The following is a 24,349-nucleotide window of genomic DNA, read 5'->3' as shown; positions in this document are numbered from 1 at the left end:
ATTATTAAGAGATAGGAAAAATGATTTCAGCGTTTTGTAAAATTCATCCCCTAACAGGGTTAAAAGGGGTTGAAAGTTTTAATCCATTACAAATGCTTTGAAACTTCTTAGAAAAGCGTAATAGCTGATTACAAAAAAAAATATTGCAACGTTTTTGGAAATTCTACCCCTAAGGAGGTTAAAAGGGGGATGAAAGTTCGTCTTGGGGTGCAAATTTGATTTTAAGCTAGGAACTTGAAACTTTGCAAAAAGGTATTAAATTAAATTACAAGAGAACTCATTTCAGCGTTTTTGAAGATTCATGTAACGTGGTGCAAAAGGAGTTGAAAGTTTGTATGAATATAAAACATATTTTTTTCAAGCTTTTAAGCTAGGAACATCAAACTTGGTAAAAGGGCATTAACATTATATTAAAAGTTTGTATTATAAAGTTTGCATCGATGAAAATTATAGGTACTCAAGATTTAAAATGTTCAAGATAAGAGTCCACGCGGACGAAGTCGCGGGCAACAGCTAGTACATAATATTATTATTATGTATGTAAACATATTTTCCATAATGTCAATATCCAGAGAGGAAATCGAGGACAAAGTACGTGTATATGATGAAGCGGCCGTCCCCTTTCCTCTTAATCCCCCGACTCTTGCCTTTAATGACGAGCCTCCGACTCTCATCTCATCAGACTCGAGTATCTAACTTAAGAAGTTATGATAAAGGCAGTTCAAATACACAATGTGCATCTAATTATAAAACACTCCTCCTTATGTAAACGAAGTACAAAGGGTTTTTTGGTTGTTAGTAGACAATACAACACAAGGAACATGCGAGGAAATCCCTCAATTTCTTATGGATCCCAGGTCATCAGATCAGAACCACTTTCCTCTGAGATCAGTTCAAAGGTTCCCACCTTTAAAAAGAAGATCCTTAAACTGTTGTTAGGAAAAGGATCTTCTTCAATTCGGTTGTAACTATGTTTTTTTTTATATTGGTTACGGTACTTTATAACTCTGTCATTACTCGATCGGTTCATCAAAATTCTTTTTTTTTCGATCCTCGCCCCGGATCGTACCTGGTCCAACACATCTCCTGGGCAATTCAACGGGGCAACGCTGCCAGTGTCATGGGGCCGTTTAATGGGGACGTGGCACCATTAGCCTAGTTTAATTTAGTGGATAACATTGATAAAGCCTCTTGCGAGTTACATCATTAGGTAGAGATGAAGAAGCCTGCGTAGCTGATCACGAACATGGATGAACTTTCAATTTACATTGCTTACCTTACCTGTAAAAAAATAGTGTCGTACACAGAAAGTGATAAACTCAGATAGTGACGTACTCAGAAACTTACGTCCTCAGAAAGTGACCTAGGTATTAAGAAAGTGTCCATTTATCCGGGCGCTACGCATATTTTTACAAGTACTTAGGTATATTACAGTGAAACCTGGTTAAGTGGGACCTGGATAAGTGAGAAACCTCTATAGCTGGGACTCATGGTGCGGTCCCGACACTTAAGCACTGAATTACCTCTGTAACTGAGATAAAACGAACCTCTATAACTGGGATTTGTTGTTGTGATTTTATAGTCACATTTACCTCTATAACTGAGACAGAGAGTGTATGTTACCTCTTTTACTGAGACTATATTTATAAGATTACATTTTCCTAATCGTTTTTTAGAATTTTATAGGGAATTGACTTCTGTATCTGAGATAACGTCAATCTATGACCTCTCTAACTTGGACTTCATTGAACAATTTCCGTATTCTTACTAACTCTTAGTCTATCCACAAATTCCGCATTTGCCTAATTGTGTCTAAACAACTTCAAACTTTGATTTAGTTAATTTATGTAAGTAGTTAAAACTACCGAAACGAAAGCTGAAATTTTGATAAGTAACAGTAGTAACACGAAAAAATAAATTTTCATTTATTGAATTTCTAATACGCAATGAAGTCCGTATCAAATTTAATTTAATGTTGAAATATCTATCCTTGGAGAATAATTCAAAATAAATTCAAAAAAATATTTAAACAGACTTAAAAAATATTTAGGGACAAGGATTATTTTTACCTTATTTATTTTTAAAGATACCTAATTACCTTAATAACCACCTCTATAACTGATATATACTCTATTCTCACCTCTATTAATGGAACCCTCTGTAAATGAGACAGAAATTTATTTGTACAGTCAAGGAATTTAAATTCCGACCCATTTCGTACTTTGTCACAGTGACAACCGTATGAGGTTGTCATACGGCTTTCACATTGATTGACAGCCTGGGTAAGTGGGAAACCTCTTTAAGTGAGACAAATTTGCTCGTCCCTTGAGATCTCACTTATCCAGGTTTCACTGTATATGTAAACGTACAATGTAGGTGTCGTAGGTTCAGTTAGCATTAAATAGTGAAGGACAAGGATGTAGTGTTACTCTATTTACTCTATATTTGGCCACTTTGGCCTTTACTATGTATATTCTAGGATTTCTAGGTATTTCATGCTCATCATCGTCATCATAACTTAAAATTTTTGCTCTTGATGGTGGTGTAATTGCCAATAATTCCTTTCTTGTGTAGGTATTTGATGCTAAAACCCTAATTGTGAGAATAGCCATTGCCGTTATTTGGCAAAAATAGCTCGCCAATACTACGTAGGTATTATTTACATAAACATAGAAACAATAAACTGCAACAAACTATTTGATTATTTCATTAAAAAAAACAATCTCCACCACGAAAAAAATATATCTGTCTGATACCTACGTCCTACGTGTCTGATATTACGCAGAAGTGGTATAGTAACGTGGCCAATTATTGTTTATAGAACTATTATTTTATGCATGAGTTTCCTTATTACAAAATAACAAGTACCTTATTGATATGAGATTTTACAATTTTCCTTAGAGGATATAACCATATATTTGGTTATATTCTCTAAGCAATTTTCACACATATTATTAGGATTATGTAATTTTAGCTAGCAACTGGACCTACATACATACTTATTTGCGTTAACCTCGCCTTGTCAATTTGGGAAATGTCATAAATCTGTCATTTCCACGCCGTATAGGGTATAATTTATCAACTATAATAAATCCACATTATTTATTAGTAATTGAACATTAAAATAACAAAATGGTACAACTGAAGCAAGTGTCATTACGATTAAAGTCCATAAAAAATATTCAAAAAATTACAAAGACAATGAAGATGGTATCTGCGAGCAAGTAAAGTGAAAAAAAGTTTATGTTGTAGTACCTATGTCCAAAATTACCTTAAAAAAATTTACTAGCAAGGATTTTTTTTAGATTCACTAGAGCGGAAAGGGAATTAAGAGCTGCCAGACCATTTGGCTACGCCCCACGAAAGTTCTACGAGTCGAGTAAGCTGGTGGCGGGGCCGGTCGATGCGACGCCTGGCCAGGACAAGAAGGCGGCAGCGGAGCCGGCGGCGGCGCCGGCGGCCGCGGCGGCACCTGACCAGGAGGCTGACAAGAAACTCAAGAGAGTGTACATTGCTGTGACTTCTGATCGAGGTAGGGTAGGATATAGACTCTGCAACTTAATCAGTGGGGAGACACTCCTGACTTCGGTCGAACTCGGCTCCGTTCGGCTCAGCATTGCTCCGAGCAATTATTAGGGTTGGCATCACTTGACTTCCTTGTGCGTGCACGACCACAGATAATATAATCACTTGAATTTTGAAAACTCTAAATAGCCGAAAGGGATAGTGCCATATGTTAGAAAGGGATAGAATGATTCGACCCTGAACCGCTGTCAAACTTCGGGTTTGTAGTGTCCTTTCTGTACGGTAGTACTATTATTTCTTCTGTGACTTAATATTAGGCAGAGCGAAGCTGGAAGCGCGAAAAAGGATCCGACAGTGTGCAACGTATGACTGACAGGAATTAGCTTCGAGCAACACGGAAGGGAGGCGGCATTCGCACTATTTCCCCTCTGCCGAGGTACAAGATTAGCGCGTCAAAATAATCTAGCGCGGGTAATAAAACTAGTTGCACTTGGATTTTTCACTAGACCGAGTCCAGACGCGCGCGTGAACACTGCTGCACAAAAATGCCTGTTTGCTCGGTTTTTTGTTATAAAAAGAGGTCGGGGACATCAAATTTACAAAAAGAAAGTGTTACATTTCACATGTAATTTTTTTTTACATATCTTACGTTAAATTACATTTAAATACAATTATTATATTTTAGTCTCAAGTAATTGTTGGTTTTATCGATTTTGCTCGCTCAGTACAAATTGCGGATCGGTCGAGCGACAAATCCGACTTCTCATCTCTCAGAATACAATGACATACTTCAACGAAAATGTGTTAGTGTGCGTGTTGTGATACTAGTCACTCGTCCGTACATAAAAAGAGATCGAGGTTTGCAAGATTTGTCTTTGACGTGTGTCATTTTCTATGTATTTGTGTCGTCATTACAGATTGGATTTTGTACGTAAGTGTGTGAGAAATGCGACTGTGTGCACCTTTCCCCCCGCGAAAAATGGCAGAAAGATTTGTACGGCGAGATATCGCTTGGGCCCCTCCCTTCCGACGTGTCGGAAGCCGGTGTTGCTCGAAGGGAATTAGTAAAGATTGCTATAGCTATATTAAGAAACGCTAAAACTATTGACAAGGAAATAGCATTCTGTATGTCTGATATCTTATAAGTAGTTTGCTTGTAGGTACAAGTAAGTATAGGTAATATTATAGGCACGTACCTACGTTGTGTATGGTTAAATAGCCATATAGTAGTAGTTGGTCTTTACATATATGTACATGCCTGAATACCTGAATACTAATCGGAGAGTCTTTGCTCGTCATTTCAATATAAAATTAGCTATCGAACTTCATCCATGGCCGTAAAGTTTTTATTTTATTTTGATTATAATCGTACGTTATTGACCCCCTTTTGTTTGCATATTCTAGGTATATGTGTCAATGCCGCTATTGATCGCTTGAGACAATAATAAATTGATTTAATTATTATTGCAAATAAAACGTTGATCATATGTAAGTACTTTTATTATATTTATTTCCTGTCTGTCAACAAAGATAAGGTGTTTAAAGAACATCGTTTCGTAAGTTGGCTAAAGTGCATGAGATTTTTGCCATAATATACAACATGTTATAATGCTACTCAATTAAACTGAGCATATTTATAACAATAGTTTAATAAAATTATAGCCTTGTTTTCCCACATCACTACTAAGCAGATTCAGTTTAAACAAGAAAATAAGTACCTACTCTATAATATTCCAGCCTATCAGAGCCAGACTGGTCACATATGAAGGCTGAAGCTAATTTGATATATATATTTTCTTCAGGCATTGGTATGCTGCAATAAACCAAACTGTTTTATGTTACGCAAACCCGTGGTAATAATCGAGTTATCTGGACTCTTCGCCATTGGTATAATTAGTGTAGGTACAGTCAGCAGCAGTAGTTGCTAATCGGGCGTGGTGTTCATAATGATCTTGACGCGACTTTATTGTTAAGTGAATAAGAGCGCGTCAAGGTAATTTTGAACACCTTGCCTGCTTAACAACTTCTGTTGCTGACTGTACAGTCGACGTCTAAACCGTATTTACACTTTTTGCCTTATTACAAAGGAGTAAGGTGCAAAAGTGTAGACATATATTTGACGTCGACTGTACCTACATATTTGCAGGAGTAGTGAGTCATAAATGCATAGTGCTGCCATCTGTAGCCGGCTCATGGCATAAACTTGTTACTTCACAGGACTATGCGGTGGGGTCCACAGCGGCGTAGCTCGTCGCATCCGCCGTGATCTGATAGCGAGAAACGCAGAGGGCGCCAACCACAAAATATTCGCCATAGGGGACAAATCACGCGGCATGCTTCGACGCCAGTTTGGGCCTAACATGATCGTTTCCATTAAAGACGTATGACATATATCAGAGACTAATAAATAATCAAGACGAACAACCTCCATACAACACGCGTTCATCATGTGCCATATTAATATATTTTCAATTTAATAACACCTGTCACCTACTGCTTTTAAACGTTTTTTTATTACTAAACACTCTTTTTAAACGAAATTACCGACTTTTTTGGCCGCTTTCCTATGCACAAAAGTACAAATTAAACCATCAGGTTCACGAACCATAGGTCAGTCAAGTCTATTTTCATACGTGTTGAAATTATTCTGCAGTAGTTTTCACTGCGGCAATTTTCACACGCAAAAAACTAAAATGTAACAATAATTTACTGTCAATACTGTCATCTAGGTATAACAAGGACGATTCTCGCTACGTTGTAAGGGGACTGTCCGTTTTTTTTATTTACTAGACTCTGCATACATTAATATATTGCGTAATTCTTACGAGTACATGTGTAACAAAGAATTACTTATATCTTCTTAATAAGTAATCGCATACTATCGAGATATAATGAAATCTGTAGTCTTCAAGGCTGATGCAATCAAGGGCTGAATAATAATCACCATATGTGATACAGAATAACAATAACAAACACATGTTTTAATAATCACTTTCTGGTCTCGTGATCATCAACGTTGATTAAGTACGTTTATTTGCTACATAACTCGACATTTCTCTAAAACACCTAGAAACTATAAGCAGCTTTAAGAGACATACATCAGTGTACGTTCACATTCACCTACGTACTTACCTTAGGGTGGTATTCCACCTGTCCAATGTCCAATGTCATAATGTCATAAAGCAAAATGTGAGACGCAATACACATTGAACAAAGAAATTGGATAAATGCATGGAATACCACCCTCAAGCAAAACCAGTACCTATATTAAGCAATATTGCATCATCTAAGAATACCAAAATCTAGTCTTTAATCGTACCTCTGTCCTCTGTCCTTATATTATTCTTCTACAAAGTAGAGGCAAAACTAAATTAGGTTAGGCATTTAATTAGCGAAAGTAATTAATGTAATTACGGAACCCTGTATTTATCAAGACACCCATTACGGATTTATGAAGTCAATGTTAAACACTGATGCTGAGGAAATACTATTATACGAGTAGGTAAGTATTCAGTATTTCCGTTGATTGATTGATGAGAAAGGATATGACGTCTACCGTAGAGTTATAATAATTATTACCCACAAGATATTTAAAAAAACCGGGCAAGTGCGAGTCGGACTCGCGCACGAAGGGTTCCGTACCATAAAGCAAAAAAAAAATGGAAAAAGATACAAAAAGAAAACGGTCACCCATCCAAGTACTGACCACGCCCGACGTTGCTTAACTTTGGTCAAAAATCAAGTTTGCTGTATGGGAGCCCCACTTAAATCTTTATTTTATTCTGTTTTTAGTATTTGTTGTTATAGCGGCAACAGAAATACATCATCTGTGAAAATTTCAACTGTCTAGCTATCACGGTTCGTGAGATACAGCCTGGTGACAGACAGACGGATGGACGGACGGACAGCGAAGTCTTAGTAATAGGGTCCCGTTTTACCCTTTGGGTACGGAACCCTAAAAAGTATTTTATTGTTTTAGATTGGTCGCCAAACACCTGTGTTTGCTGATGCGTCTAAGATGGCCGCTGCGCTATCCGACTCTGGATACGTTTATGACATAGGAGATATTTACTACAATAAGTTCTTCAGCGCTGTCAAATATGAACTAAGTGTTATACCTTTTTTCAACAAAGATAAGGTTGAGGTGAGTTGTTGATCTTATTCCGTTGATTTTTTAAAGAAAAGTAACAAAATATTAAAAACGTTTGAATGATTAAACTTTTTTTAATGTCATAAAAGCAGTAGCTAACAGATTTTATTCGTGGCGAGGAACGCGGTGCTGTATGAAGGTTTTTCGTCTTGAATATTTACAAGTCTCTGCCCATACCGAAATACAAAAGGTCTTTAACCCGGCGAACGACCACTATACAACAAATTGATGCCAGGCAATTTGATCCATATTGATCTTGAGTAACTCATGTCTGATGCCAAGTCGCTACGACCCAAATAGAGTTAGTATCACACGTGTGATACTAATGGATTATCAGTGCTCACGTACTTAATTATCAGAATGAATAATGCCACGGGAATAAATCCCCCTCCGCTTTTGCCTACATTAACCCTATTGTTTTGAATTCTTGTATTGTTTTGTCTTGTTTTGTTGTTTTGAATTATACTAAGGGCTGATTTAGACGGCGCGCGAACTCGCATGCGATTCAATTACATTGCGGACTGTTGGTCACATACAATTCAACCGACCTATCAAAAACTGCAATGTATTATAATTCGCATGCGAGTTCTCGCATCGTCTAAATGAGCCCTAAGTCGCCTACATGTGATTGACTTGATTTGTTATTGTCTAGAGTGCGCCTAACATGACCGCGTTCGACGACGTGGACGCTGACCAGCTGGAGTGCTACACGGAGTGGACGCTGGCCGCGCTGCTGTACTACGCGCTGAAGGAGAGCGCGGCCTCCGAGCAGTCCGCGCGCATGTCCGCCATGGACAACGCCACCAAGAACGCCAGCGAGATGATCAGGAAACTCACACTGCTCTTCAACCGCACGCGCCAGTCCGTCATCACTAGGGAACTCATCGAGATCATTTCTGGTGCAGCTGCGTTGCAGCAGTAAGGATATGTGATAAATAAACTTCGTGTTTTCACACAAATTACATTCACATTTTGCAGAGAATCTGTTTCAAGTGCCCTAAGAGATGATGTGATTCAATAAATACGTTTAATGTTTGTTTGGGCTAAAGCGACGTAAAAATATTGATAAAGAGGGAAATCATGAAAATAGAATAAACTTTTAATTGTGATGGTGAAGCACATGTTTAATTTCTACTTGCGCACAAAGTTAGTTTACTTTGTTTAATTCTTAATAGGTACCTACTTCAGGCTTATCCAGTCGCAGCGAGTTTCTGTTTAAATCTAATAACGATATCATCTATATATACTGTAATAGGATGTTACCTTCTTAATATGTATACGATATGATCTTACGTCATTACTTATAAATGGAAAATAAATAAATAAATTAAATCAAATAATTGCATTTATTTGACTGCGATCACTAAGAAATAATTTTGAAACTGTTTCATGAATCTTACTTAACTTCATAGTTTCTAGTGTGACCGGCCGGGATCGGCGAGAAACGGTAGCCATATTCCGCACTGGGAGCCGATTTTTGAAATACGACCGCTCAATTTCGTGTATTTCGTTCAATAATATCTCCACTACTAGGCATTTAAATTCTACTAATAGAATTGCAAACGAGTGGTCAATACCACTAGATTCCAAATTTCTATCGCTCTTATTCCAAAAATTTGTATATCGATGTTTTCCACGGATTTCCAAGTGACGAAATCGAGCGATCGAATTTCAAAAATCGTCCCCCTGGTCGGTTGCACCAAACTGTTCGTATCGTTATAGAGTTCGCTAAATTGTTATGTATGGAAAGTTTCATAATAAAGCGCCGGGGCGCGCCGGCCGACGTTGATCAGTCTGTCAAATGTGGTTGGTGCAACTGACCCTTATTGTCACTGTTAAAACGTTCGCTAAATTGTATGGGATACTTCATACTTCACGGCAATTGCTGCTGATCACAGTTAGTCGATTGTGGTGGTCGCAACTGGTCCTATGTCCAGTGGGCCAATATGATGGGCCATCGTGTAGAGGACCATTAGTGTTCTTCATGGTTACGCAGCAAGTCTTCATACGCTGCGTGTGTCATCAAATTGTCAAAGTTGCTGGTCTGCGACAGCCGCACCCGGAAGAGCCATCCCTCGCCGTAGCATGATTTGTTAATCAGTCCTGGGCTGGATTCCACCTCTTTGTTTATTTCTGTCACCTTTAACAAAAGATGGAACCGTAGGTAAATGTCAACGTGAGGTATTTTCATCATCAGCTTACATATACCTATGTCCCACTGCCGGACACATGCCGCCTCACACTGTGCCACAGGTTTGGTTAGTCTACAGTCAGGACTTTTTTTATGTGATAGTCAGCAAACGAGCAGACGAACCGCCTGATGGGAAGCGGTCATCGTTGCCCATGGACATAAGCAACATCACAGGAGCCGACCCTTGAGAACCCTAAATACCCGCTTCTTGAAGAATCCCACTTCAGACCGTTTTTTGAGGTCTTCATTGAAACTAAGCTACCTACATATTATTGAGTACGAACCGTGCCAGAAACAGGAGCGTACACTTCACTGGCTGCCTTGACGCTTTCTAGTGCCGCACACTCCTGCCCCGCGACTAGTTCGGTGCCAACTGCGGGCAGCTGACAGTACACTACCTCTCCGAGAGCTTCCTGCAACATATTTAGATTATTTTAATCCCCATATTTCACTGTGTGACTTAATGTTAAAGATAACTAATGCATCACTGACCTGCGCATAATTTGAAATTCCAACTGTTCCTATATTATTGGTTATAGATATCCATTCATGCTTTTTTGTGAATAATTTGCCTGTAAATAGTTTATGGAAAATTTTATTGTCTTTTATAGCACAACAAATTCTAAATAAGAGTACGAAATACATGGATTTTCATGATGAAGCCAAAATACAAACGGCATTGCGGTTTGCATTCAAAAGTATTATAGTGGTCATTTTTTCAATACAAATGTCCTCATTATTTTTCTCTACGAGTCGAGATGATAGTGCAGTAGATAAATGATAGTATTGATGATAGCGTATTTAATTAGCGTAAGTAAATTCGGACCCAAACTAACTCTGCGCAGACTTTGAAATGCCTTCTTGCTTTCTATGAACTTACTTTATATCACTTACACACAATGTCAAGTCAAAGTGGGTGCAGAGTTAGCTTGGTCAAACTATACGTTTGTGATAGCCATCTGATCTACCTGCGCCAGCTGTGCTGTATACAGACTTGCAGTAATTCATAAGAGTAGACCTGGTCCCGTTCCGCCTCGCCGCCGCTCTGATTATAGTCAGTGCCATGAGTATTAACTGAATATACTAAACACCAACAAATTGTTATTCAACAAAACAATTTTTTATCTTGAATACTTGGCTTCAAATAGATACAATTTCTATACGAACGATACCACTAATGCTTTACTCCGGTTAACGAACACGATTGTAAACGGAATTAAACTAAAGATTTTTATTTTTTTAAATATAAACTGAGCGATTAAAGCGAGGCGTGCGAAGCATCTTACATCATAGAGGCATGGACGTCATCCACGCATCACGCAACTAATAACGATGGTGATAACCTGCGATAAATGTAGTTAATAATACATTATGTAATAAACGAGATATATGGTCAAATTAGTTAAGAAGTAAAACAGAAACCCGACATTGGGCATATTGATATGATGAACCTCTAGAAACAACGTCGATCATCACACATTCGAAGAAATTAATACTATACACAGTCTTACTTTTTACACTGTGCTCTATAACTAAATGTTCACCAGGCACGATAAGAACCATGTAAATCCGTGTTCCAAAAACTCGGTACATAAATCAAAAAATATGAACTAAAATGGCGGCCATTTTGGAGGGCAAATTAAAATTGAAATAAATAGTTTTGTAAACTACTTAATACAGTAATAAGCATACATAGTATTTTTGAGGTAGGTAGATGATTTTAAAGTTTGTTTTAAAGAAAATAAGCGAATATTCACAAATATACAGGACACTTTTTACTACTGAATAGGATAAAAACACACTGTTGGAGAAAACGTATTTAATAATCGATCCATAAAATATGACTATTATATTTATAACAAACTAAGTTAGGCCCTTATTTAAATACGTTACTTATTTCATAACTTAAGTAAGTAGAAATTCGGCCTAATGGCGCGTACAAATACTTGTTAGCACATACACAACATTAATTAAAAAAAAGGGTTCAAAAAGCAATGGATTATAATTATCTGATGATATGGTAAGATTCCATTTTAATAAAATAAAACATCTCTCAGTAACTTCAATCTCTTGGTGGATAAGAATCATACCTCAACTTAACCTGTCGAATATTTTAAACACAATACCTATATGATTATAAGTAAGTATGCAAGCTATAAATGTATCGTCTGCTAAGTCGCTAATGTAACAAATGTCATAATCCTAAAAACCCCTTTGAACCGCTTTACATGATGCAACACCGTCTTTAAATACTTATCTCAGATTGGTCGCACTATGTACAAAATATCTTCAGGTTATACCTATTATAAAGGTGGCTTTCGTGCTCTGTGACGTATTTGTGATATTTTGATTGACATTTTTATTTTTAGGCAGAAGCTAAAAGCGGAGGCATTTAAAGTCAGAAACCAGGATAAGCCAGGAAAGCTCATGATGTCTATAATGAGATAAGCGATGTACTTAAGTACTCGCACGCGATTTTTGTTCCATCGTCAACTACCTACTTACATGAGGTAAAGTCAACTGTAAAAATATGGGTGTAGCCAACTTATTCAATATGTCCCATAGTTCTTAATTCGCTGACATAAGAGCTATGGGGCATATTTTTGAGATTATTTGTGCACCCATTTTTTTACAGTTGACTGTACTACATGAGTACAACCAAGTAGGTACAACTAATCAATCAAAGGAGCACATGCCGCGTTACCACGTCGTATAGATGTGCTTTTAGGCATTCGTTGAGGTTCAAAGGGTGCAAAGGTAGGCGTTTATCGTAGATAGCACGGCGTGGCCTGCGCCGTGCTGAAGATGGCGCTGATAGCGCTGTAGGTAGCGATGACGCCGCCCACCGCGCCCACGGCGATCACCTGCCAGCACGCCATCTTCATCCAGCCCGGCTGGCTGCTGCAATGCAAACGGCAAACACGTTGGTTAAATAACGGAACAAACGAAATACAGACATCATCATTCACCATGTCAAACCTGTTAACCTAAGTATGTTCCGCAAAATAAGTCTAGTATTACTTTAAATAAAGTACAATGTTACTTTAAATTGAATGTGATTATGCTCTCTTGACCGATTTCGGCCACAGCGACTCTGTGCTCTAGAGGAGGTAATAAAATGTAGGTACAAATATGAAGAGTCTAGGGGAAAGCGATAAATACCTATTACTTATGGAGCGGAATAACTTCGGAACTTATAGGAGGACCTTGATAATTGCAAATATCTACTTTGTATTGGACCATAAACAGTCAATTTATTAACAGTAAAATTAAACAATAATAGTATTTTGCATTATATGGGCGATTTTTCAAATTTGACAAAAAATTTAATTGATTTCTGGGCGTTTTCAGAAATAAATATTGAAAACCTGATTCTTTCACATCTAGACGTCCTTGGGCTCATTCTACTCAGAATCGACAGCATTCTCCATCCCACCATTTAAAAAAGATGTCCCAAAATGTCCATTCCATTACGTCACGTTTTAGTATGAAATAATTTTTCACTTGTATGTGCGTCACGTAGAGGAATGTACAATTTTCATACAAATTTTTGGGACATTTTATTTTATCATCAGAATTGAATATGCTAGTGATTCTGAGTTGAAAGAACCCAAAAACACCGGGATCTGTGAGAGTCGGGTTTTCGATATTTATTTCTGAAAACGCCCTTCTAAATAAATTGAGGCAATTTTTAACAAGAGACATACATATAACAACTAAATTAGGTAAGTATTAGCTACCTTCCTTTAGTAAGTTTAGTAGAAGTAATCAGGTTGCTTACACGGCCTGGTCCGGCGGCGTCTGCTCCACGAGCTTGAGGTAGCAGTAGGCGGGCAGGATGAACGTGAGCAGCGCCACGCTGGTGCCGCCCACCAGCGCCAGGATCGTGTAGAACCGCGGCACGCTCTCGCCGATGAACAGGATCGCGCCCATTATCGACAAACGCACTATCATGCGCCAGCCGACGGAATCTGAATAAATCCGATGATTTAAAAAATAACTACTAAAAAAGTATCTAGAATTAAATACAGTTAACTACGAACTGGTTGAAAGTTGCGTGCGGAATTTGCGGCGAATAATCGATCTCTGCTCTTTTATCTCTGGGAAAACGCGCATTTTTGAGCTTTATGTTTTCATAGGAAAGCTCGGTCTCCCAGATATTACAACTTAATATTATTATGTCATGTTGCCAACGCCAAATTACCAACTCGTCGAAGACCCATGTGGCGAGCGCCTAATCGAAATCATCGGCAATAATTCTAAGCCACTCATTGCTATAGAAATCGACTGCCGATCGCCTTCAAAGCAAAGATAGATCATATTTGAGAAGAATGAAGATCTATATTCTGAGTTTAAATTGGGTCCTATAAGTATGATAAACACGCCACAACATGCAACAAGTAAATTTTACCTCTAGGCACCTCGTACAGCTCCTCGACCTCCTGGCAGACGGGGTTGATGATGATGATGAACGCGAACACGAGGTGGACGGCCATGAGCACGTTGGCTACGAGGGTGAGCGGCGTCGAGGACAGTGACGTCACGATGTTGGGCGACACGGCCTCGCCGTATACCGCGTACCCGGCGATGGCGATGGGCAGGTACAGCAGCAAGATTGCTGGACATAAGAGGATACATTTATATTAAGAGCTACCTACTTATGAGGAAGATTTACTTATCTATATAAGATTTACTTATCGTACTTATATAATTTGTTAAGGATAATGGTGTCAAAAAAAATCACGCTATACTACCCGCGCGAAGCGGGGCGGGTCGCCGCTAGTACTTCATACAACTGATACTATAAAATAATCAAACTAATTATTGGACAATTGTTTGATTTCATTGAACTAAGAATTCATCATTCAACTACGTAGATAAAAACCTACCAAATTTGACATGGTTTTGCGTAGCTCTTAAAAACTGCATTTATGGTTCCGATAAAAGTAAACACAAAAATAAGCTCTGTAACATTATACTATGTAACGGTACGGCTTAGTAGGTATTTGATCTAAATGCATACTCTACTGTTAGTTTAGAATTACCTGTATTAAGTTAAGAGGATTACTCGTACCTAATTCTAATAGCATTAACTCACCTCCGAAACTGTACTGGATAGTCTTACTGAACTTCGATCTATCAGCCATGTCATTTTGTATGGTAGGGAAAGTAGAGGCTCCGCCAAAAGCGAACATGATAGTTCCGAGAGCTAGAAAGAACTCTTGGAATCCGTGGAGGCCGTAGCGGAAGACGAATGGCCTCACATCGTTCATCATCTGGATGAAGTACAGCACGCACGCCACCACCGTGGACCCGAAGGCAATCACACCCGTAAAACTGAAAAAAATAAATAAACAACAATAACACAATACTCCCGTAATTATTACAGTTTGCTCTAAATACTTAAATCAATATTAATAGCTAAGATAAACTCCAGACTGTTGTCTGAGTAATTCTTTTAGTTTTACTAGAAAAGAATGTGATAATGTACCTGTCAAGTAATAAACGCAGCAAGGCAAGGTGTAGGATATTTAAAATAGTACACAGAGAAAAGTAGTATAGGTATAAGAATTCTATAATTAAATTGAAACTGACGTTGGGGTTTTCCATTTTTTATGTTAATACATGATTGTTCCTGTGTGCTGCATCTCTTCGGCGTTTAATAGGTACGTATTGCCAGTATACTATTAGATAAATAATTATATGCGTCTTTCTATGTGTTAATAGGTCAGGTTAGATTTTTGACCACCACGTAAGTAAAACATCTCAGCACCACGTTTAGTACCTAACCTAAAGAAAAATATATACATGACATGATGCTGTACGTACTAAAAGTCCTTGGGCGTGGCGAAGAGGAGCAGCGGCGTCATGGCGCCGGCCACGATGAGGTACCACACGCAGATGGTCATGGTCGGCAGCAGCGCCAGGAACACGTGCTCGATGATCTGCGCCGCCAGCAGCAGGTACACCACCGACGCGCCGAAGAGCGTCACCATCATGGCGCATGACACCACCACACTAGACAAAATCGCACCAATGATACGACAGTCACATGTCCAAGCTAGTGTGCTTCCACTTTGAAGTTGTGGACCCATAGTAAGAGCACGGAAAAAAGCTTCATGACCCTACATTGGGGGCACAGGGAAAGGGAACGTGTTAAAACGAGTTATTAAGGAGCAAGAGCATTCTTACAGTATTTTTTTGCAAAGTAATCATAGTATTTGTAATTTTTCCGATCAACAAATAGCATGATAAAAGAGATTGCGGCAAACGAGGAGAAAAGTGGCATGAAGAATGTTTTGAAGTTAATTTGTCGATAGTTGGAACATATAAGTTTGTACTATTTAAGTGCTTTTTTGTGAGACTACTCCACTCTCATCCCTACAAACGTGTAACTTATACGAACTTCGCTCCGAAACTAGGTACTGAATACTAAAGTAATGCAAGTGACTTTAGTGGCTCTTTTCGAAAGCCCCTTTTTTCTCCTACTTGGTAAGCTATGGTTAGGCTACAAATTATTATTGATCAATCCCTGGCATTCCTAAAAATAGTATACCTATATTCATTAAATACTGCCAATTAATATATATGTCATTAATAAAATATTAGAGACATTAGTAATTTTCCATTCTAGGTAGAGCCTGTGCGGAAAGAGACATAATGTATCCCTTATATTCTACGACTCTCCTCTTTCGTTCCGCATAGACTCTATGCGAATGTTTATATTACCTGTTATAAATTTATCTATGTATATTAATGTTTTTAAATATGGCCTCCTAGCCTAGTCGATAGTTAAGTGACACTGCCTACGAAGCAGGAGTTTCCGGGTTCAAATCTTGGTAACGGCATTTATTTCGTTCATCACAGATATTTGTCCCTGAGGATGTATTCTTCGTAGGTATTTAAGTATTTAATATAACGTCGTTTAGTACCCACAACACAAGCCTTTTTGAGTTTAGAATGGGGATATTAAGTAGATTTGTGTAAGATTATCCCATCATATTTATTTATTTACTACGTTAATTTAAAATATACTTAAGCTACTAAAAATAGTTCCATGTTGATTGTAACCGAATCTGTTCCGAGTTGGAAACCGGTTACACCGGCCACGCTTGATGACCCCTTATCTAGTTTATAGTATGGGTAAATGATGTGAAGCTAAGTGTGACAGCGCCTAGCGACATTTTTTTGGAACTTCAATAGTGTGGCCTCTATGGCACTATACATATAGTGATGGATAAATAATAAACAAATATTATAGTGCCATTTTAGATAGATCTTGTCACTTAGTCTCATCGTAAGCTCAATAAGGCTAGTGCTGTGGGTGCTACTCACAGCACTTGAAATTTTTTTTTCGGGAATTAGGGGTTGGTGCCATAATAAAAGTAGCTCAGTTTAGCGAGCAGAATCGAGCCATGGATTTAAAGCCCCATGGTCAGACACACCCTGTATACGTATATTTAATACATAGAGAACATCCATAATTCAAGAACAAATTAATATTTGTGATTGATAAACACACAAATAAATGCCATTACCAGGATTCGAACCCGGGACCTCCTGCTTCGTATGTAGGGTCAGTACCGACTAGACTAGTAGGCCGCCAAGATATCTTTGGCGACACAGTGGTTCCATGGGCGAAACAAAACACATCTCATCAAGCTTCAGCTTCGGCCTAACATTTAAATTAAGTACACTTTCCGTACAATTAAATTCATAATGATTCATTATTAATGAAACATCTTTTTACTTTTACAGGGGCGAAACTCGAGCACTCAACTATTGGAAGTAAGCTGTCAATCACAAATATCTATCGTATCTGCCGTATCGTATTTTGATCATTTCATGAAATGCCATTTTAGAATTGATTTGATCACTTTATTATTTATGACATGCATATGTTAGGGTTGGCTTTTTCATGATGTGACCAACCTATCATTTCATGAAAAGAAAAATTATGATAAATGATGTTGACATCATGAAATTATCAATTCTGAGATCTGGCCACGACATATATATTTTTCCATACGGGTCCGGCAGCATGACCCATTTATACATTTAATACGTTGATATTAACAAACAGATATTCACCCATAAACATAACGGACCTTTATCAACTCATCATCATCATATCAGCCTTTTATCGCCCACTGCTGAGCATAGGCCTCTCTTCGGCCAACTCAACTAGGTACCCATTTATTGTGGGATCAGAGATCAGAGCTAAATTGGTCAGCAGTGCCGTTTAGAGTTGCAGAATTACCTAGCCTATAGTTCGTTTTTTTTAGCATTAGAAAGAACTTGACAGAAGGTAAGCGATCTTGACATGTCTTTTAATTGAAAAATGCTTTTTTAAAATCAGGAACTATCACTTTTGAAAGCAGAAGAATATAAATCAGCGTATTAGATTCATAATTGTTACATATTTGCCGTAACTTATTTTTAAAATGTGTTTTTCAATTAAAAGACACATCAAGATTGTTTACCTTATTTCTAATGCTAAAAAAAGCGAACCATAGCCCCTAGCCTAGCCTAGCCGACCGAGTAAGTGGTGCATATTAACAAGTACCTACACACAACTACCGCAGTTCTAGCTATGTGTATAAAACGCACGACGGAAACGACTGTTAAGCGGGCTTTCATTGAAGATAATAGGATCGTTACACAACGGACATAATTGTTCTGAAGAAATCGATTTCTGTTAACTATCTACTCGTGTAATAAAATGACAATAATAATAACAAATAAACAATTAAAGAACTAAATTTAATTACGTCAATAGTCGTTTTGATATAGTTGTATTTTCAATTCCCGTACCTCCAAGTTTTTCCTAAAGACTGTTCGGCGATAATAGCATATGGGTTTCGCTGCCTGCTCCTCATCTTGGGGTCGCGGGCCTCGATCATGGTCCAACAGTCGCCGAGCCTCTTGCCACTGAACGCCGCAATAATGCACATCAGAATGATCACCGGGACACCGAACCATCCTGAATACCAGAAGCGAATTATAATTTGACCAATACACATAACTTACACATCGGTAACTCGTGGCATTTAGGTAGCACTTAAAAGATTTATTCGTAATTATTATTAGGGTTAATTAGTTAATAATATTAAACAAAGTCGAGAAAAAGAAACCACTAAAAAAAGGAATTTATTAAACTAATCTTTTAAGTGCTACCTAAATGCCACGAGTTACCGATGTGTATACATACATAACATATCATTATACCTTCATAAATTTTTAACACATTATTACTGACTTCCATAACAACTGTGGTTATAAATTTATCTGTTCAATATTTAGAAACAAAGGTTGAGTGCCTATGTTATATTTATGATTCCAATAAAAACACATCAACATGTATCCATTACTGCAGAAAATCGGTTAAATACCTATACGTTGTTACAATAGATGTGGTGCTACTTTACCGCCCTAGTGCGGTAATTAGCACAATAATGTGCCTATGTAGAAAATTTAAAGGGACATAATATATGTACTGTAAAACGTTGTACAATACACGTGCGAAAAGGTAATCCGCAACTCGTGTCGATTTAAAACACTCCCTTCAGTCGTGTTTCAATTTATCGGCACTCGTTGCGAATTTCCTACTTTTCGGCCTTTTCGCACTTGTATCGTAATGAGCTAGGGTAGGGTAGAGTACAAACAGCAACACTCCTAACTGGACGTAATTACAAAAGGCATGTATAGTTAACAGTGAGGGCGAGATACCTATACGTACAAAAATTCGCTTAGGCTGTCATATTTTGTGACAACAAAAATAATTTGATAATGCAGACTTTGCTTGAAAAAATGTAGATGAATTCTCTCATCTGTGTCAAGTAAACACAAAATATAATTTCTACATTAAGTGACAAAAGAGCACATGATTGTGAACATTGCATATCTTGGGATCCTGAAAACAGAGATAACATACACCTCGCAAAGTTAAATAGAATCATTGTTCGCAATGCGACGAGATACAACATCGCTGAGTGCTTGTGTTGTCCAAATAACGTCGATTATTTGAAACGACGCAAAGGAGGCCTAATTTGGTTTAACTCTATCAAACTGTATGCTTTAAATATATATATTTTTTGGAGTGATAATTTCCAAAAATATAGGTAGGTACACTTTATCAAAAACTGATTGTTGGAGACCCTTATTAATTTTAAAAGACCTATCCGGACACTATTGGGTGTCTATTGGGCTGAAGCAAAAAATATACAAAAATAAACATTTTGTATCTACCTAGGTACCATAAATTCTTTTTTAGGTAGTTTTTATTTTACCGTTTTGTCGCCGCGCTTGATTTATGTATCCATGCTAAAATGCAGCTTTCTAGCACTTAACGACCACGGAGCAAAGCCGTGGATGGACAGACCGCCCGAACATGGTGAAACTTGGGTTCCTAGTTGACTATGGAACCCTAAAAATATTACTACTATATCAGGTCGGGTGGGGTGGGGTATATCATTTTATAGAGATTTGAAAGACTTCGGTAGGTTCATTTGTGCAATTTTCATTTTAATTGACAAAATTTTCAATTTAAGATCTAGGTATTAGCGCTATTAAAAATTGGGTTGCTTCATTCTCACTTAAATAATTTTATACGCTGTCGGATTATCTTTATTTTTTAAACTGCTAATTAATGAATGTCAAAAAAATAATATTACCAGTTCTAGCGAGCGCTCTCGGTAGAGCCAGCACTCCGCTGCCCGCCATCTCGCCGGCTATCAGAAGGACAGTCTGCTTCATGGATAGGCCTCCGCCCTCTTCGCGGCCCGTCGGATCCTCTGGTCCCTGCGATAATCATACTTTCAGTAATAATATTTTAACCCTAAAGACCAACAAGAAAATCTTTTTTCATTGGGACACTATGTACAGTCAGCAATGCTATTCGCTTAGCACCTTTGCATACAAACTTCTATGCAGGGGGGTCACTTTTCTATGCAGCTTAACTGCTAGAAGAGATATTGTATAGGTAAAATTTCAAATAGATATTCGGATAGTGTCGTAGTGTGCAAGAATAAAGATTAGTATGACATCCATCCCCAAAATGGTCGAAAGTCGTCTTTAACGTTTTCTAATATGTTTAGAGCTTCCAGATTCCGATAACATCAACACATTCGTGATTGTGCTTATTTATTCAGCTTAGTTTAAAACGTGTATTAGGTAATAAATAGATACGATGTTAAAAATAGATAAGTTAACAGTTTTCACGTCATTAGAACATAAAATAATAGAATGTCATCCAGTCCGCCGGTCACGGCCACATTTCCGCGGTCAGATGAACGCATTAGAGCGACTTGAAACTGATCGCATCTACCTATACCTACCTATTTCGTAACGTAAATGTAGCCGGACAGAGACGGCTAAAGACGATATCCATAATGCAAGTCCACTAACAAACAACAATATTTCTAGCTATTTATCTTAAAATATTAGAAAATAAAAGAAAAGCTATAATTGTTATAAGATGGTTTTTATCTGAATCAAAAGAATTACTTATTTTTATTAAATTTACATATCTCCGATGTGCCTTATGCTCAAAATGTATATTTTAAGCCCTCCTTTCACGGAACACTTAATACGCTAAAATGTACATTTTTTCTGCAATTCACCCTTACATACAAGTATCATGTAATTTCAGCCAGTCTCAAGTACTGAGGTTGACTGAAGTAGCATGATTACCGAACATTTTCTGAGAAAATAGGAAGGTAGTAAAGGATTATGCGCTAGGTACAACTTGTAAAGGTACCTATTACTGTTCGTAAGGTCTAGGTATATAAATATGCATACTGACATAAGTATCATGCAGTGGAATCTTCGAGTTGCTGTGGTTAGCATGTAACGGTACACCTAAAGCTCTTTATACACCATTGTGACCCGTATTAGCTACTTGTATACTTATAATAGTTATAGTAGTTTTGAATGATGGTTTGTGCCCTGGGCTATAACCGCGAAAATCGAAGTTCGCAAATTGCGGGCATTTTTCTCTGTCACTCTAATTACGCCTTCATTGGAGTAAAAGAGAAAGATCCCCGCAATTTGCGAATTTCTGTTTTCACGGTAGCCCCTCTGACCTAAAGTGATGTATACATAGAATAATAGCGGCACTACTTTGAAAAAATCTCGTATCTCACACTGCTACTCAAAGTTAAATAAAAGGCAGTTACTCTGTAAGCGTCCCATACGTATTACATAAAGTGTCATTCAATAGAACTTACTAACTATGTATACAAACCGCCATACTGGAATTGTCTCTAAATGACAATTTACCACTGACTTTTGTTTACATTGTTAGCAAGTTCTATTGAATGACACTTTAGATACCACTTTTTTCTTTTGATTGACAAAATAAGATACGAGTTTTTCTGTTCAAAATAGGCGATAGGCCTCTTAACGTAGCCTTCCGACGGATACTATCAACCAAAGTAGATACCTCTATAATCAAATTTTTTTGTGATTTCAGGTTTTTAGGGTTTTAATTGTAAGTATATGCGACGGGATGGGAGATTTAAGTTAGTTTATTTATTTTTAAACTTTACTTACGTACACGCCTCTTTTCTATCTACGTAAAATGATTGATTATTAAAATGATTACTTAGCCTTATTTTAAGCATAATAATTAATATGTGTACATGCCTGCTGCGACCGGTTCATGGGTCTCTATTGTTGCGCCTGTGAACGGGTTCCAGCAGGCGTTCTACATGACATCAAAGCTCTCCAAAGGGCCTCTACGTGTTGGATCTATATCCCCACGCAAGCCTATCAAAAGACCGGGATTTAAAGGCCCGTGAAATCTAAGGATATGTGTACAAAGGTGAATTGTGAAATTACTGAGTAAATTACAATAAATAAATATATAATATTGGGGACATCTTACATAGATCGACCTAGCCCCAAACTAAGCATAGCTTGTACTATGGGTACTAGGCGACGATATAAACATACTTATATAGGTAAATATATACTTATATACATAGAAAACAACCATGACTCAGGAACAAATATCTGTGTTCATCACACAAATAAATGCCCTTACCGGGATTCGAACCCGGGACCATCCGCTTCGCAGGCAGGGTCACTACCCACTAGGCCAGACCGGTCGTCGAAATAGAGTAATAGAGTGTAAGAAATACTAAATCAAGCCTTACATTCTTGGAGACGAGCGGAGTTGACTCGGTAGCGTCAGCAGTGCTCGTCGAAGACTTCGGTTCAGGAAAAGACTTCGGTTCAGGAGCTTTCTTTGTCGCCATCTTGCCCGGTCCTGAAACTAATTAGATTCGTTAGTCATTTATTGGACAACTTATTCTTCACATTCATATTACCTGCATAAATATCTAAACGAACATTGCACAATGGTTTTAGTCTTCCTACTTATCAGCTAATACAACAACGTCAAAAGCGTTATGTTTGCTGTGCCTATCAGTGGCGGGAATTAAGTAAGTATGCTGACAAAAAAGCTATTCAGTGGCGGAGCATCCATAGAAGTCTATTCCCATTGGCTTGCTTCATTTTACCCATGAAGAAAAGGAAAACCTAGTAAGCTCCCAACTTAACCGGGCATCCACTGTTTAGAGTTTAGAGGAACCTCGACACGAGAGAAGAAGAACGACAATACTTATTATCTAGACGCGCTGCCACTGTACTAAAAAAAAAATACTATATATATTCTACTAAATATGTTCACTAATAATTTTCACACTGTTATCTGTCTGCCTAATTCAATTTCTATTCTAAGTATTTAATGTAAGTACAATTAATTAAACTGCTTTATACCATTGATGTCAATTAGAAATCAACCGAGATTCCTCTACGAAAAGCAAGTTTAAAAAAATTCCCAACCAAAACAAGTTACTCTAATGATAAAATAACTATCTAATTTAAATAACTTTGTTAGTATTGCCCAACGCTGGTGTAAGAAAGCCCTAGTAAAGCCGATGTCGTAATAATAAAAGGACGAATTACCCAATTTCCTGTCCATCAATAAACGATATAGTTACTCGAGCCCCTTACACGGCTTCCCGACTGTGGGTACCTCTGTTACTCGCACTGGTGGACTCGGACGGGCCCGGCGCACTTCCACTCCGCGCGAGGCTTAATTCCAAACTGGCGCCAGCAGTTTCGTTATTTCGGCTTCAGCACCAAGTCGCCCACCTATTAAGCGGTGTCATCAATATCTTATTAATTAAACGTAATAGGTAGCCATTCGTTAATGTATTCATAATTACAAATAATTAAGTACCTAGGTAGGTGGTTAGCCAAGTTTTTTGAGTATGCACTATTGCTTATAGTACCTAATTAGCAAGTTAGTAAACTTGCAACTTAAAATATTTAAATTGATACGTAGGAAAACTAACAAGTAGGTAATAGTCTGATTACCGCCTAAATCATAAAATGAATAAGTACAAAAAACAGCAAACCTGTATTTCCTAAATTAGTTTCATATTCCACATTCTGTTCCATAGTCAGTGAACGGA

General features: G+C 37.8%; 3 protein-coding genes across 4 annotated transcripts; 1 reads left to right on the top strand and 2 right to left on the bottom strand.

Moving 5' to 3' along the window:
• Window positions 1-3,062: 3,062 nt before the first annotated feature.
• LOC134678231 (ATP synthase subunit gamma, mitochondrial-like) lies at window positions 3,063-8,613 on the top strand. Its single transcript, XM_063536701.1, has 5 exons — window positions 3,063-3,224; window positions 3,306-3,532; window positions 5,743-5,906; window positions 7,505-7,669; window positions 8,328-8,613. Exons 1-5 carry the CDS (start codon window positions 3,133-3,135, stop codon window positions 8,595-8,597), a joined length of 918 nt encoding a protein of 305 aa, XP_063392771.1. The 5' UTR covers window positions 3,063-3,132; the 3' UTR covers window positions 8,598-8,613.
• Window positions 8,614-9,492: 879 nt separating this feature from the next.
• On the bottom strand, window positions 9,493-12,465 carry LOC134679388 (glycine cleavage system H protein, mitochondrial-like). The gene is made up of 5 exons (XM_063538286.1): window positions 12,448-12,465; window positions 11,968-11,992; window positions 10,359-10,438; window positions 10,151-10,279; window positions 9,493-9,815 (listed from the first exon to the last, which is right to left on the bottom strand). Exons 1-5 carry the CDS (start codon window positions 12,463-12,465, stop codon window positions 9,648-9,650), a joined length of 420 nt encoding a protein of 139 aa, XP_063394356.1. The 3' UTR covers window positions 9,493-9,647.
• A 103-nt stretch (window positions 12,466-12,568) lies between these two features.
• LOC134678285 (uncharacterized) lies at window positions 12,569-23,965 on the bottom strand. Of its 2 annotated transcripts, none has more exons than XM_063536775.1 (9): window positions 23,838-23,965; window positions 23,024-23,142; window positions 20,540-20,666; window positions 18,681-18,849; window positions 15,696-15,884; window positions 14,965-15,203; window positions 14,278-14,484; window positions 13,648-13,837; window positions 12,569-12,767 (listed from the first exon to the last, which is right to left on the bottom strand). In XM_063536775.1, exons 1-9 carry the CDS (start codon window positions 23,851-23,853, stop codon window positions 12,632-12,634), a joined length of 1,392 nt encoding a protein of 463 aa, XP_063392845.1. In that variant the 5' UTR covers window positions 23,854-23,965; the 3' UTR covers window positions 12,569-12,631. The 2 variants fall into 2 exon arrangements, with proteins under 2 accessions (XP_063392845.1, XP_063392846.1); XM_063536776.1 differs by having other exon boundaries at window positions 23,024-23,136; window positions 23,838-23,946.
• Between the last annotated feature and the right edge of the window lie 384 nt (window positions 23,966-24,349).

Source organism: Cydia fagiglandana, chromosome Z (assembly GCF_963556715.1).
Source record: "Cydia fagiglandana chromosome Z, ilCydFagi1.1, whole genome shotgun sequence".
Classification (NCBI taxonomy): Eukaryota; Metazoa; Arthropoda; class Insecta; order Lepidoptera; family Tortricidae; genus Cydia; species Cydia fagiglandana.
This window is presented reverse-complemented; position numbering and strand designations above follow the sequence as displayed.

Coding starts and splice junctions, on each gene's coding strand:
- LOC134678285 (XM_063536775.1), bottom strand. Junction 15,885..18,680: donor TCTTTAGGAAAAACTTGGAG/GTACGGGAATTG, acceptor GATTTTGTCTAG/TGTGGTGGTGTCATGCGCCA. Junction 15,204..15,695: donor GCCACGCCCAAGGACTTTTA/GTACGTACAGCA, acceptor TATTTTTTTCAG/TTTTACGGGTGTGATTGCCT.
- LOC134678231 (XM_063536701.1), top strand. CDS start 3,133: ATGGTACAACTGAAGCAAGTGTCATTACGATTAAAGTCCATAAAAAAT. Junction 3,533..5,742: donor TGCTGTGACTTCTGATCGAG/GTAGGGTAGGAT, acceptor GTTACTTCACAG/GACTATGCGGTGGGGTCCAC. Junction 7,670..8,327: donor TCAACAAAGATAAGGTTGAG/GTGAGTTGTTGA, acceptor GTTATTGTCTAG/AGTGCGCCTAACATGACCGC.
- LOC134679388 (XM_063538286.1), bottom strand. Junction 10,280..10,358: donor GAATTTCAAATTATGCGCAG/GTCAGTGATGCA, acceptor AATATGTTGCAG/GAAGCTCTCGGAGAGGTAGT. Junction 9,816..10,150: donor ACGCTCCTGTTTCTGGCACG/GTTCGTACTCAA, acceptor CTTTTGTTAAAG/GTGACAGAAATAAACAAAGA.